The sequence below is a fragment of the Bos mutus genome, chromosome 25, assembly GCF_027580195.1.
Source record: "Bos mutus isolate GX-2022 chromosome 25, NWIPB_WYAK_1.1, whole genome shotgun sequence".
NCBI classification, from domain to species: Eukaryota; Metazoa; Chordata; class Mammalia; order Artiodactyla; family Bovidae; genus Bos; species Bos mutus.
Window position 1 is genome coordinate 22,504,294 of NC_091641.1, and position 16,409 is coordinate 22,520,702.

The window sequence follows — 16,409 nt, forward strand, 5'->3', positions numbered from 1 at the left end:
GAAATATTTCCATTAACTTAGGTCTTAACTTTTTTTCTTTCAGTAATATTTTGAGGTGCAGAGTAGTGTTGGAGAAGACTCTTGAGAGTCCCTTGGACTGCAAAGAGATCAAACCAGTCAATCCACAAGGAAATCAATCTTGTATATTTATTGGAAGGACTGATGCTGAAGCTGAAGCTTCAATAATTTGGCCACCTGATGCAAACTGACTCATTGGAAAAGACCCTGATGCTGGAAAAGATTGAAGGCAGGAGGAGAAGGGGACAATAGAGGATGATATGGTTGGGTGGCATCACCGACTCAATGGACATGAATTTGAGCAAGCTCTGGGAGTTGGTGATGGACAGGGAAGCCTGGCATGTGGCAGTCCACGGGGTTGCAAAGAGTCAGACATGACTGAGTGACTGAACTGAACTGAACTGATTGTTTTGTCATTTGTGTGTACAAGTCTTTCATTTTCTTGGTTAAATTTATTACTATGTATTCTGTCCCTTTGGATGCTATATTTTCCGTTTCAAACTGTTCACTTATGGTATATAGAAATAGTTTTTTGTGTTAATCTTATAACCTGTAACTTTACAAAATTCATTTATTAGCTCTAGTAGACTTTTGTGGATTCTTTGGGCTTTCCATATACAGTATCATGCTATTTGTGAATAGGGATAATTTAGTTTAATTTTCCAATTTGGATAGCTTTTCTCTTTTTCTTGCCTAATTGCTTAGAAATTTCCATACAATGCTGAGTAGTAGTGGTGACAGAAGATATCCTTGCTTTGTTTGTAATATTAAGAGGAAAGCTGATTTCAGACTTTCACCATTGTGTATAACTTTAGTTGTGTTTTTTAATAGATATTATGTCGAGGAAATTCCTTCTATTCCATTTTCTGAATGTTTTGTTTTGTTTTTGACAAGAAATTTTGTTGATTTTATCAAATGTTTTTTCTTGCATACTTAAGATGGTCATGTAGGTTTTGTTGTATTATTAACATACAGTAGTGATTGCACTGACTGACTTTCTTATGTTGAAACATTGCTGCATTCTTGGGAAAAATCCACTTGATCATGGTTTATATCCTTTTAATGTGCTCTTGTATATTGTTGATGATTTTTAAAAAACTATATTCAGAAGGAATATTTATCTGTACTTTCTTTTCCTGTGATGTCTTTATCTGGCTTTGACTGGAGGGTAATTGGCCTCATAGAACAGAAGTGGTGGCCAAATAGAATAGAAAGTGTTCCTCTTCTATTATTCTTGGAAGTTTGAGAAAGCTTGATATTAATTCTTTAAATGTTTGGTAGAATTCAACAGTGCAGTAATTGAATTGGATTTTTCTTTGCTGGGAGGTGTTGTAGGTGAAATTGTATCCCTACAAATTCATCTGTTAAAGTCTTAACCCCTAGTACCTCAGAATGAGTATTTCAATATAGGGCCTTTAAAGAGGTAGTTAAGATAAAATGAAGTTATATCGGTGGGCTCTAATCCAATATGACTGGTATCCTTATAATAAGAATTAGGACACAGCTGTGAACAAAAGGAAGACCATGTGAAGACACAGGAGAAGATGGCCTTCTATAAGCCAAGGAAAAAGCCTCAGAAAAAAGAAAAAGAAAAAGAAATCAAACCTATTAATACCTTAAACTTGGACTTCCAGCCTCTAGAACTGTGAGGAAAAATAAATTTCTGTTTTTTAATTCACCCCATCTGTGATATTTTTTTATGGTAGCCCTAGTAAATAAATACAGAAGGCTTTTTATTACTGACTCAAGTGCTTTACTTGTTATAGTTTTGTTCCATTTTCTATTTCTTCATGAATCTGTTTAGGTAATTCATATGTTTCTAGGAATTTGTCCATTTTATTTTGATTATTTAACCTGTTAGCATATGATTATTCACAGTGTTCTCTCATAAGTCCTTTTCATTTCTTTAGGTTAGAAGTACATAGCACTTGGATCACAGCCTTCTTGTGGTGAAGGGGTTTGTGTAGCTCAATGAAGCTATGAGTCATGCCATGCAGGGCTACCCATGACAGACAGGTCATAGTGAAGATTCTGACAAAATGTGGTCAACTGGGGGAGGAAATGGTAACCCACTCCAGTATTCTTGCTGGGAGAACCCCAAGAACAGTGTAAAATGGCAAAAAGATATGACACTGGAAGATGATCCCCCTCTCCCCCTCTCCCCAGGTTGGAAGGTGTCCAGTATGCTCCCAGGGAAGGGCAGAGGGCAATTACTAATAGCTCCAGAGAGAATGAAGTGGATATGCCAAAGCAGAAATGATGCTAAGTTGTAGATGTGTCTGGTGGTGAAAGAAAAGTCTGATCCTGTGAAGAACAGTATTGCACAGGAAACTGGAATGTTAGGTCCATGAATCAAAGTAAATTGGACAAGGTTAAGCAGGAGATGGCAAGAGTAAACATCCACATCTCCGGAATCAGTGAACTAAAATGGACGGGAATGGGCAAATTTAATTCAGATGACTATTTTATCTACTACATTGCACTCAACATTCAGAAAACTAAGATCATGGCATCTGGTCCCATCACTTCATGGGAAATAGATGGGGAAACAGTGGAAACAGTGTCAGACTTTATTTTGGGGGGCTCCAAAATCACTGCAGATGGTGACTGCAGCCATGAAATTAAAAGACGCTTACTCCTCGGAAGGAAAGTTATGACCAATCTAGGTAGCATATTAAAAAGCAGAGATATTACTTTGCTAACAAAGGTCCATCTAGTCAAGGCTATGGTTTTTCCAGTGGTCATGTATGGATGTGAGAGTTGGACTGTGGAGAAGGCTGAGTGCCAAAGAATTGATGCTTTTGAACTGTGGTGTTGGAGAAGACTCTTGAGAGTCCCTTGGACTGCAGGGAGATCCAACCAGTCTATCCTAAAGGAGACCAGTCCTCAGTGTTCATTGGAAGGACTGATGCTGAGACTGAAACTCCAATACCTCATGCGAAGAGTTGACTCATTGGAAAAGACCCTGATGCTGGGAAGGATTGAGGGCAGGAGGAGAAGGGGACGACAGAGGATGAGATGGTTGGATGGAATCACCAACTTGATGCACATGAGTTTGGGTGAACTCTGGGAGTTGGTGATGGACAGGGAGGCCTGGCATGCTGTGATTCATGGGGTCGCAAAGAGTCGGACACAACTGAGCGGCTGAACTGAACTGAACAGTGTGCAAGAATCGCTTAGAAGAAATGGAGTAGCCCTCATAGTCAACAAAAGTGTTCAAAATACAATACCTGGGTGCAACCTTTAAAATGACAGAATGATCTTGGATTGTTCTAAGGCAAACTATTCAACATCACAGTACTCGAAGTCTATACCCAAAACACTGATGCAGAAAAAGCTGATGTTGACCTGTTCTGTGAAGACCTACAACACCTTCTAGAACAAAAAGATGTTCTTCTCATCATAGGGGATTGGAATGCAAAAGCGGAAGTCAAGAGATACCCGGTATATAATAGACAAGTTTGGCTTTGTAGTACAAAATGAAGCAGAGCAAAGGCTAACAGTTTTGTCAAAAGAACACACTGGTCATAGCAAACACCCTCTTCCAGGAATCCAAGAGACAATTGTACACATGGACATCACGAGATGGTCAATACCAAAATCAGATTGATTACGTTCTCTGCAGTGGAAGTAAGAAATGCTCTATACCATCAGCAACAAGACCTGGAGCTGACTGTGGCTCAGATCATGAGTTCCTTATTGCAAAATTCAGGGCTTAAATTGAAGAAATCAAGAAGATAATTAGGCCTAAATTAAACCCCCACATACAGTGTAGATGATGAATAGATTCAAGGGATTAGACCTGGTAGACAGAGTGCCTAAAGAACTGTGGATGGAGGTTAGTAACATTGTACAGGAGACAGTGACCAAAACCATCCCAAAGAAAAGGAAATGCAAGACTCACGTGAAGCTGGTTGTCTGAAGAGGCTTTACTTTTCTTTTTTTTTTTTTTGGGGGGGGGCATTTATTTACTTATTTATTTGCATTTAGCACAATATCATGTTTTATTTATTTTTTAACATTATTTTTTGCTGGCTTTAGTTTTTAATTAATTAATTAATTTTTAAATATAAATTTTAATTGGAGGCTAATTACTTTACAATATTGTAGTAGTTTTGCCATGCATTGCATGAATCAGCCATGGGTGTACATGTATTCCTCATCCTGACCCCCTCCCACCTCCATCCCCATCCCACCCTTCTGGGTCATCCCAGTGCACCAGCCCCGAGCACCCTGTCCCATGCATTGAACCTGGACTGGTGATCCATTTCACACATGATAATATACATGTTTCAGTGCCATTCTCCCAAATCATCCCACCCTCGCCCTCTCCCACAGAGTCCAAAAGACTAGCTAAGGAAAGAAGGAAGCAAAAGGCAAGGGAGAAAGGGAAAGATATACCCAACTGAATGCAGAGTTCCAAAGAATAGCAAGGAAAGATAAGAAGGCCTTCTTAAGTGAACAGTGCAAAGAAATAGAAGAAAATGATAGAATGGGAAAGACTAGAGATATCTTCAAGAAAATTAGAAATATCAAAAGGACATTTCATGTAAGGATGGGCACAGTAAAGGACAGAAACAGTAAGGACCTAACAGAAACAGATAAGATTAAGAAGGGGTGGCAAAAATACACAGAAGTACTATGTAAAAAAGGTCCTAATGGATAACCATGAGGGTGTAGTCTCTCACTTAGAGCCGGGCATTCTGGAGTGTGAATTCAAGTGGGCCTTAGAAAGCATTTCTGTGAACAATGCTAGTAGAGGTGACGGAATTCCACCTGAGCTATTTAAAATCCTAAAAGATGCTGCATTCAATGTATCAGCAAGTCTGGGAAACTCAGAAGTGGCCTCAGGACTGAAAAAGGTCAATTTTCATTCCAATCCCAAAGAAAGGCAATGCCAAAGATTGTTCAAATTACCATACAATTGTACTCATCTCACATCCTAATAAGGTAATGCTCAACATCTGTCAAGCTAGGCTTCAGCAGTATTTGAATAAAAAACTTTCAGATGTACAAGCTGGGTTTAGAAAAGGCAGGGGAAGCAGAGGTCAAATTGCCAACATTTGTTGGATCCTAGAGAAAGCAAGGGAATTCCAGAAAAACATCTACTTCTGCTTCATTGACTACGCTAAAGCCTTTGAGTGTGTGGATCATGACAAACTGTGGAAAATTCTTAAACAGATAGGAATACCAGACCATCTTACCTGTCTCCTGAGAAACCTGTATGTAGGTCAAGAAGCAACAGTTTGCCAAATATCAAAATGTAAAGTTTAAAAAAAAAAAAAAAGAAGCAACAGTTTGAATCAGACATGGAGCAACTGACTGGTTCAAAATTGGGAAAGGAGTACGACAAGGCTGTATATTGTCATCCTGCTTGTTTAACTTTTATATGCAGAGCACATTATGAGAAATGCTGGGCTGGATGAATCATAAGCTAGAATCAAGATTGCTGGGAGAAATCAACATCAGATATGAAGATGATATCACAGTAATGGCAGCAAGTGAAGAGGAACTAAAGAACCTCTTGATGAGGGTGAAAGAGGAGAGTGAAAAAAGTGGGACTGAAACTCAACATTCAAAAACCAAGATGATGGCATCTGGTCCCATCACTTCATGGCAAATAGAAGGGGGAAAAGTGGAAGCAACGACAAATTTTTTTCCTTGGGCTCCGAAATCACTGTGGACGGTGATTGCAGCCATCAGTATCTGTTTCTAACTGTATTAATTTTCTTAAGCAGCTTGGAGTTTTTTGGTTTCAGTTTCTACTGTATTTCTTTTCCTGTCCTATCTTGCTCCTTGCCTACAGAACTGCAAATTTTCTGTGGCTTTTAAGCACTTTAAAGTGCCTCAAGCTGGCCTGTTTTTTTCCTGTGGATTCCAAATTGCATCCATACCACACTGCCTCTCCCACAAGTACTCTATTAGGCAAGATAGAAACCAGTCTCAAAGGCAGCCCCAGACAAGCAAGATCACTAAATGGAAATCCCAGCTTTCCCCTTTTGCCCCAAAGTAAAATTTAGGCATTGTGAAGATTCCTTCTGACTCTGCCATACTGTTTGGAGGGACAGATTAAGTGAGAAAATGACACAAACTTCATGTGCTTTATGGTACTCACTAAGTAGTCATTTGTGCGCTGTAGCTTCCAAACTGGTTTCTAGAATTCTTAGAAAGGTATTTCGTCCCTGTATGTTGTTGTCATCCCAGTGTCTCTGAGATGCACAGGGCCTGAGGCTTCCAAAATTGCTGAGTCCCTCTCACCTATCATCCAATTTACCTTTTTCTTTTTTTTTTTTTTTTACCTTTTTCTTTATTTGGTATTGCTTTATTGCTGTAAGGCTTCGCCTGCTTCCAGAGCTCTGCCAAAATTGGTGTTGACATTCTGTATTTCTTCATCAGTTTAGTTTGTGAAGGGACTGAAGGTTGAAGCTACCTCCTCTGCCGTGTTTTCACTGGACGGTTGCTTTTGATCTGCATCTTGTGTATGAATAGGATTTCAATAGGTGCCAGTGGACTCTCACCTATTGAAATCCTATTCATAACAAGAACTGAACTGTGATGCCTACATTAGGCATTCCCAGTGTAGATGGGAAAGCGTATGACAAGTGTTCTTAAGTAACATGTAAAGCATGGAACCTCACTTCTGTCAGAAGAAATAAGAGAGAAGAAATAAGTTTTGGTGAAGGTGTAGAAAAGGAAAAACTTACACACTGTTGGTGGAATATAATTGGTACAACCACTATGAAACAATATGGTGGTTTCTCAAAAAATTAAAAACAGAACTACTATATAATCCAGCGATTCTACCTCTGTACATTTATCCAAAGAAAATGAAAACACTAAATCCAAAGATATATATGCTTCCCTATGTTCACTGTAGCATTTTTTTGGCCATACCTTGCAGCTTGCAGGATCTTAATTCTCCAACCAGGGACTGAATCCATACCCTCGGCAGAGAAAATGTGGAATCCTAATTACAATATCTAATATATGGAAGCTTCCCTGGTAGCTCTGATGGTAAGGAATCTGCCTGTAATGCAGGAGACCAGGGTTTGATCCCTGGGTCAGGAAGATCCCCTAGAGAAGGGAATGGCAACCCACTCCAGTATTCTTGCCTGGAGAATTCCATGGACAACAGGAGCCTGTTGGACCACAGTCTATGGAGTCACAAAGAGTTGGACAAGACTGAGTGACTAGCACACACAAGATATGGAAGCACATATCCACTGAGAGATGAATAGATAAGATGTGACACATGTATCTATATTTATACCTATCTTTCCATTTGTAACAATATGATCCATTAGAGGGTATGAAGCTAAGTGTAAAGCATAAGGAATATAATCAGCAATACTGCAATAACTTTGATCTGTGGTTATTAGAATTATTGTGATGACCACTTCATAATGTATAAAAACACTGAATCACTATGTCATATGACTGAAACTAAAATAATATTTTGTAAAGAAAATGTTCTAACCATAAAAAAAGAAAAATAAAGCATGGTGTGTATTCCAGGACAAATTATGTAAAACATATTAACTATATATATTATACATATATTAATATTATCATGAAGGTAATGATAACTTGAATCATGACCTTGTGTTAGCTAGGCAGTCAATCTTTTAAGAAAAGTTTTAACAGACATAGAGGGAGTCAGTTCAAATACACAAAACAGCAGAGGCTATGAGTAGTGTCTGCCCCTCTTGTTAGTTTTGACATCACTTTTGTAACAAACAGAGGCTGTTTTTATCTTGAGTACTAGGCTCAACCCTGCTTTAGCCTCTAGGACTTATGCTCAACATAGAGTTCACTGTTCTAATGGTCCCTAGTATTCTTTATCCATTCTTTCTTTTTAGTGAATACAATATTTCTAAAGTATAAACCTTCATAAAATATCCTTTCATGACCTTTCATTGCTCTCAGAATAAATTCTAAACTTTAATGGATGGCTTCCCCCAATTCTTTTATGATTTGACCTTTTGATTATTCATCCATCTTCATCTTTTGCCATTATTTACATTCCTTTCATAGTCTAGTCATATGTCTGTTCCCTGCTCTTCAGTTTTCTAGTCTTTGCTTATATAATGTTCTTCTTTCCTTTCCTTCATAGCTCTTTATATCTCTTATTTGCCTCATATTGATGTCACTACCCCATTCATCATGCCCAAAACAGGTTAGGTATCATTCTTTTGGATTCTACATCTTCCTTTTCATTTATGGTGTGTTGTATGTTTCACATTTTTGTCTGTATCTCTACCAGAGTATAAAACTGAATGTAACAACTTTGAATTTGCCACTGTTATATCTATTCCTAGAAAAAGAGCTGGCACATTTTTAATTGATTAATGTATTATATCATGTGAGCATCTTGGTTTTAAATAATTGAAACTGTAATAATAACTACAACACTGAAATGAAAACATACTTTAACACTAAAAGCTGTTGATTGATTTATAGTTTAGAAGGAACCTGACTGCTGCTTTGGATAGAGCCAAATACATACCTGTGAGAATAGACAAGGCTGTGGTTTTTCCTGCCCCATTTTGTCCTAGGAGAATAGTGATCTGCCCTTTATATAAATTCAAAGACATATTGTTTATTACTACTTTGTCACCTAATTCCTGTGGAATAAAGAAAAGAAATAACTTGATATTTTTCACTTATCACTTATTAAAGATGCTTATATCCTATCCTTAGAAGAAACATCATATCATCAAACTCACATTGTATAAAAAAGATGATACTGTGAACAAGGAGCAATACATGTAGGTGCATTAAGTTTGTAATCTAGCCAAAATAAATATGAAGTCTTGGTGGTATGTATATCTATTTACACTTGGTAAGGAAAATGGAGACTTTTTTACACTTTGTGTATAAAGAACATCATATTGTAATTATGGGTTTAATAAACTGTAGCAGGATCTAGGAAAGCTCACAGAAACTGCCACCAATGATTGGAAAAGTTGATGCCGTGATTTCAGCCGGAAGTTTATTTATTGATAAAAACCTGATGGCTCAGCTGGTAAAGAATCTGTCTGTAATGCAGAAGACCTGGGTTTGATCCCTAAGTTGGGAAGATCCCCTGGAGAGGGGAAAGGCTACCCACTCCAGTATTCTGGCTTGGAGAATTCCATGGACTGTATAGTCCATGGGGTCACAAAGAGTTGGACATGACTGAACGACTTTCACTTCACTTCAAAAGCATGTCCAGAAATTCTTAAGATTCCAAACAGCAGCTCAAATATGGTCCATTATCTGCTTTTGTATGGCAAAAACAAAAACAAAAACAAAAACAAAAACTAGGAACAGTTTTTTATACTTTTAAAGGTTTGGTAAAAAATATAAAACAGAATATGTGACAGACACTCTATGTGGATCATGGAGCCTAAAATATTTATTTGATCCTTTATAAAACATGCTTGACAAACTTTCAGAAGGGTCTTTTGAAAATTCCTACTATAGTTGACTTTTGAACAACATGGGGGTTAATTAACATATAATTTATAGTTGGTCTTTCATATCTGTGCTTCCTGCACATCAACTGATTCAACCAACCATAGACTGCATAGTACTACAGTATTTACTCCTGAAAAATATCCACATAGAAGAGATTGATGTATGGCAAAAGCCAACACAATATTGTAGAGCAATTATCCTCCAATTCAAGAAAATTAGAGATACGAAGGGAACATTTCATGCACAGATGGGCACAATAAAGGACAGAAATGGTATGGACCTAACAGAAGCAGAAGATATAAAGAGGTGGCAAGAATACACAGAACTATACAAAAAACGTCTTAATGACCCATATAACCACGATGGTGTGATCACTCACCTAGAGCCAGACATCTTGGAGTGAAAAATTAAGAAGGCCTTAGGAAGCATCACTATGAACAAAGATAGTGGAGGTGATGGAATTCCAGTTGAGCTATTTCAAATCCTAAAAGATGATGCTGTGAAAGTGCTGCCTTCAATATGCCAGCAAATTTGGAAAACTCAGAAGTGGCCACAGGACTGGAAAAAGTTGGTTTTCATTCCAATCCCAAAAAAAGGGCAATGTCAAAGAAAGTTCAAACTACCATACAATTGCACTCATTTCACATGATAGCAAGATAATGCTCAAAATCCTTCAAGCTAGGCTTCAAAAGTATATGAACTAAGAACTTCCTGATGCACAAGCTGGGTTTAGAAAAGGCAGAGGAACCAGAGATCAAATTGTCAACATCCGCTGGATTATAGAAGAAACAAGAGAATTCCAGAAAAACATCTACTTCTGCTTCATTGACTACACTAAAGCCTTTGACTGTGTCGATCACAACAAACCTTGGAAAATTCTTCAAGAGATGGGACTACCAGATCACCTTACCTGTCTCCTGAGAAACCTGTATCAAGGTCAAGAAGCAACAGTTACAACTGGACATGGAACAATGGACTGATCACAGTTGGGAAAGGAGTACATCAAAGCTGTATATTGTCACTTTGCTTATTTAACTTATATGCAGAATACATCATGTGAAATGCTGGACTGGATGAAACACAAGCTGGAGTCAAGACTGCTGGAGAAATATCAACAACCTCAGATATGCAGATAATACCACACTAATGGCAGAAAGTGAAGAGGAACTAGAGCCTCTTGGTGAAGGTGAAAGATGAGAGTGAAAAATCTGCTAAAGACTCAAATTCAAAAAACTAAGATTATGGCATCTAGTCCCATCATTTCATGGCAAATAGAAGTGGAAACAGTGAAAGACTTTATTTTCTTGGGCTTCAAAATCCCTGCGGACAGTGACTGCAGCCACAAAACTAAAAGATGCTTGCTTCTTAGAAGAAAAGCTATGAGAAATCTAGACAGCATAATAAACAGCAGAGACATCACTTTGCCACAAAGTCTTGTATAGTCAAAGCTATGGTTTTTCCAGTAGTCATATACGGATGTGAGAGTTGAATCACAAAGAAGGCTGAGCACTGAAGAATTAATGCTTTTGAACTGTGGTGCTGGAGAAAGTTCTTGAGAGTCCCTTGGACAGCAAGGAGATCAAATCAGTCAATTCTAAAGGAAGCCAACTCTGAATATTCATTGGAAGGATTGTTGTTTTAGGATTTCAAATCCTAAAAGATGATGCTGTGAAAGTGCTGCACTCCATATGTCAGCAAATTTGCAAAACTCAGCAGTGGTCACAGGACTGGAAAAGGTCAGTTTTCATTTCAATCCCAAAGAAAGGCAATGCCAAAGAATGTTCAAATGATCTCACATTCTAGCATTCATCTCACATGCTAGCATTACCAAAAGGCAGAGGAACTAGAGATCAAATTTCCAACATCCACTGGATCATCAAAAAACCTAGAGAATACCAGAAAAACATCTACTCCTGCTTTATTGATTATGCCAAAGCCTTTGACTGTGTAGATCAAAACAAAATGTGGAAAATTCTTCAACAGATGGGCATACCAGACCACCTTACCTTTCTCCTGAGAAACCTGTATGCAGGTCCAGAAGCAACAGTTAGAATCGGACATGGAACAATCAACTGGTTCCAAATTGGGAAAGGAGTACGTCAAGACTGTATATTGACACCCTGCTGATTTAACTTATATGAAGAGTACATCATGTGAAATGTCAGGATGGATGAAGCACAAACTGGAATCAAGATTACCAGGAGAAATATCAATATCTCAGATATGTAGATGACAGCTCTTTTATGGCATAAAATGAAGAGAAACTAAAAAGCCTCTTTATTAAAGTGAAAGAGGTGAGTGAAAAATCTGGCTTAAAACTCAACATTTAAAAAACGAAGATCATGGCATCTGGTCCCATCACTTCATGGCAAATAGATGGGGAAACAATGGAAACAGTGACAAACTTTATTTTTTGGGGCTCCAAAGTCACTGCAGATGGTGACCGAAGACATGAAATTAAACAAAGCTTGCTCCTTGGAAGAAAAGCTGTGACCAACCTAGACAGCATATTAAAAAGAAGAGACATAGGATGAGATGGTTGGATAGCATCACTGACTTGATGGACATGAGTTTTAGCAAGCTCTGGGAGTTTGTGATGGACAGGGAAGCCTGGTGTGCTGCAGTCCATGGGGTTGCAAAGAGTTGGACAAGACTGAGTGACTGAACTGAACTGAACTGACATGTACATTTATACATGTGTGCTAAGTCACTTCAGTCGTGTCTGACTCTTTGTGACCCCATGGACTGCAGCAGCTAGGCTCCTCTGTCCATGGGGTTTTCCAGGCAAGAATACTGGAGTGAGTTGCCATGCCCTCCTCAAGGGGATCGTCCCAAGCCAAGGATCAAATGTGCATCTCATGTCTCCTGCATTGGCAGGTGGGTTCTTTACCTCTAATGTCACCTGGGAAGCCCCCATAGTATACATGTATATTAATCAGGTGACATTTAAGTAGGAAAATTAGCTTTTTGGATGTTAATCAAACCTCAAAAATGTGGTTTTAGAAACACATGGATATTGCCTAGTTGATGTTGTTCTATTCAAATACAATAAATTATACAAACATTCAGAAAATATTTTAATTTGAAAATTAAAACCAATAACCTGAAAGTCTTAGTGTTATAGTAAAACAGAATTCAATAATAATAATAAAAGGTAAGTGGTGTGGTTAGATAAACAACAATTAGAGTAGATTTAAGAGAGAAAAAATATTGCCAAAGATAAGAATGTCATTTTATAATCATAATGAGATCAGCCTTTCAAGAGGACATAATATTACTAAATGTTTATATACCCAATAACTGAATTCAAAATACATGAGGCAACAATCAATAGAACTACAAACAGAAATAGAAAAATGCAGTTATTATCAAAGACTTTGATACTTTGCTCTCAATAATTGTTAGAATATGTAGAATCAGTAAGGATATAGAATACTTGAAGAGCTAACAACTAACTTGTCTTAATTGACATTTTTGTATTAATTCACTTAACATGAGCAGATTACACATTATTTTCAAGTACTTATAAAATTTATTTAGACAAATGATTGACTGAAACAAGTAAGAATCAACACATTTAAAAGAACTGAAGTCATACAAAGTGTCTTTCTTTGACCATAATCAGAGTTAAATTAGAAATTAATTACAAAAAAGATCTCAGGAAAATTCCCCAAGTAATTAGATACAAAATAATACATGTACAAAATCTCTTCTGGAAAATTGAAAAGGAGGAAATACTTCCCAACTCACTATATGAAGCTATCATTATCCTGGTATCAAAATGAGAGAAATACCTTACAACAAATGAAAAGAGAACAATATCTATCATAAAAATCCTCATTAAAAACACTCTAAACAAAATTTAAGAAAATTGAATCCATTAAAAAAGACAATAAAAAGATTCATTTCTGGGAAATAGGCATGAAGAGCTCCATAGACCCACTCCACAGTGGAACAAGAAATTCTGGTAAAAATTAAAAAAAACATGTTTCATGTTGAGGTTTGATAGAAAACTACAAAATTCTGTAAGCAATTATCATTCAGCTAAAAATAATAATAAAAAAAAAGGAGTTCAGAACTGAAAAAAAGAAAAAAAAATTAAAAAACAAAACAAAAAACAACCACTTAAAGCCTCCAGAAACTGATCTGAGAAAATACTGCAAATGGAGAAACACTTAAGAAAATCTACTATAACTTGGTAAGAATAGCAAAGGTCTATGTTATTTAACATTTAATTGCTCCATTAATAGTTTGTTATCTAGTTTCCTTCTTTTTTTCAGTGCCCACTTATTCCCCAATATTCTACATTCTGTGGAAAATATCTTGGATTTGTCCATTTCTTTTAATAGGTATTGCTATGACCTTTGTTCAACTATCATTACTTCTGAAGCAAGGTACCATTGGTCTTTGTTTCCTACACTTCTCCTTAACTCCTCAATTTCCAACATCCCATTTCCCACAAGGTAGTCAAAAATGATCTTAAAAAAAAAAAAAAAAAATATATATATATATATATATATACACACACATTCCTCTAGCCAAATAATGGCTTCCCAATGAAGCCATTTACTAACATTCTTTTGCCTTCAAATATTGTATTTTTTTTTTTTTTTGTTCCTCAAACACATTGACAGGGTAACAGGTAGGAAGACTAGGGGTCCCCAAGAGGCAGGAGGAAATAAACTGCAAGTGGCAGACATTTTTTCCTAATTCTATGCTGTCACGGCAACTCCTGGTTCCACTTGAACTTAACTTTTCTCAAACCTTGAGCTAACCAATGTGTTTTTCTTATGGAAATGTTTTTCTTAAGCTATCTTGATGAAACTATGTATTTCCCTTGGAATCTGCCTTTCTTCAAATCCATTTCCCCCAAGACTAACCTTTTTCTCAAACCTTGAACTGCTAATGGCTCTACAAACCAGTATGTCTTACACATGGAAATGTTCTCTTAAGCTCTGTTAATGAAACTATGTATTTGCCTGGAAATCTGCCTTTCTTCAAGATTCATGTCAATTGTTTTATGGCTGGGATGACTCACCTTGTGCCAATGCTATCTCAAAATGCATGCTGTGGGAGAGGGGTCTGGTGCAGCTCTCTCAGTTTTGAGGTGTTTCTTTTATCTAATTAGCAGCTTGCTAACAGATATATAACTCCTTGCTAAAAACTAACAAGGGGGCACACTTTCTGTCCCCTTCTCATGTCTATGCTGGAAGGTTTTACTATCCTTTTTATACTTTAATAAACTTTTGCTACACAAAAGCTCCTAGTGATTGAGCCTCATCTCTGGCCACAGATCAAAATCCTCTCTCTGGAAGTCATGAATCCCAGCATAGCTAATGGCTCGCAGCAGCAATCTTTCAACATGAAAGTCTTTCTCACCTCAGGGTTTTCAAATTTGTGATTTTCTAACATGAGTGTTTTTCCTTTAGCTTTTCAAATAATTGATTCTTCTCATTCTCTAGTTCAAAGGTTATCCCTTCATAGAGGTTTTGCTTTAACTACCTTTGATGTTATCCTCTCCAACCACACACCCAAATGTTCTTATTGCATTATAAAGTTTATTTTCTTCAGAGAATTTTATTACAAAATTCAAATATCACTTGCTGCCAAATCCATTAGAGGAGATTAAAAATAAGCACAACAGGTAGAGCAAATAAGATCACACACAGAATATATATTTATATGTTCTATGAATGCTTCAGATGAGAACTATATTAACTATGATTCTTTATTAAGTATCTCATTTGATTTCTTGGAATAGCTAGTTACAAACAATCCTAATAGTAGTATGTAGTATTCAGTCTTCGTAAGAAAAAGAGACTTTTGAAACAATACCTTGTACAAATGTTTGATCTTGATACCTGCCACCAAGCCAGTAGGTTCAGCCTCAAAATACTTGTTTTGAGTTATCACAGAGTCATTCATTTCTTCTTTTTTTATTTTAATTCTTGGTTTGCTGAACCAGTACGAGTGCTACAAAGAAAGCCAAAGTGAGATTACCAAAGTGAGCATTAAGAAATGAAGCACTCTATCTGAACAGTCTCATAACAAGGAAATCAATTGAGTCATTACCAAAAAATAAGTGAAGTTAAGTAAAGTCCAGGATCAGGAGACTTCACTGGTGAATTCTACTGAACATTTAAATAAGAGTTAACAGCAGTCCTTCTCCAACTCTTCCAAAAAGTATAAGAGGAGGGAACATTCCATAATTCATTCTTATAAGGTCAGTGTTATCCTGACAGCAAATCCAGATAAAGAGATCACAAAGAAAGTAACTATAATCCAATATCTCTTATGACTATAGATGCAAAAACCAACTACTAGCAAACTGAATCTAATAAGCATATCAAAAGAATTATACATCATGATAAAGTGTGATTTATCCCAGGAATGCAGGGGTGTTTCAACAAAAGAAAGTCAATCAATGTAATATATCACATTAATAGAACAAATGGAAGAAACACACGTGGTCATCTCAACTGATGGAAATAAAGCCTTTGACAAAGTGTTTCAAGATAAAGAAGAAAACTATATCAAAATGATAAATGATAACAAAATGATATCATTAATCTATATTTCTGTCTTTGTGCCAGTACCATACTGTCTTGATGACTGTGGCTTTGTAGTAGAGCCTGAAGTCAGGCAGGTTGATTCCTCCAGTTCCTTTCTTCTTTCTCAAGATTGCTTTGGCTATTTGAGGTTTTTTGTATTTCCATACAAATTGTGAAATTATTTGTTCTAGCTCTGTGAAAAATACTGTTGGTAGCTTGATAGGGATTGCATTGAATCTATAGATTGAATCTATAGATAGCTTTGTGTAGTATACTCATTTTCACTATATTGATTCTTCTGATCCATGAAGACGGCAATTTCTCCATCTATTTGTGTCCTCTTTGATTTCTTTCACCAGTGTTTTATAATTTTCTATATAT

At 36.8% G+C, this 16,409-nt stretch overlaps 1 protein-coding gene across 1 annotated transcript in view; it reads right to left on the reverse strand.

The window, feature by feature from the left end:
* The window catches only part of LOC102266332 (phospholipid-transporting ATPase ABCA3-like), a 199,851-nt gene that overhangs the window by 118,981 nt on the left and 64,461 nt on the right, over window positions 1-16,409 (reverse strand). Inside the window, exons 10-11 of the mRNA XM_070362574.1 lie at window positions 15,313-15,450; window positions 8,496-8,642 (exon numbers count right to left, since the gene is read on the reverse strand). Of these exons, the coding sequence (XP_070218675.1) occupies window positions 8,496-8,642; window positions 15,313-15,450 (285 nt within the window). The remainder of the gene's footprint in view (window positions 1-8,495; window positions 8,643-15,312; window positions 15,451-16,409) is intronic.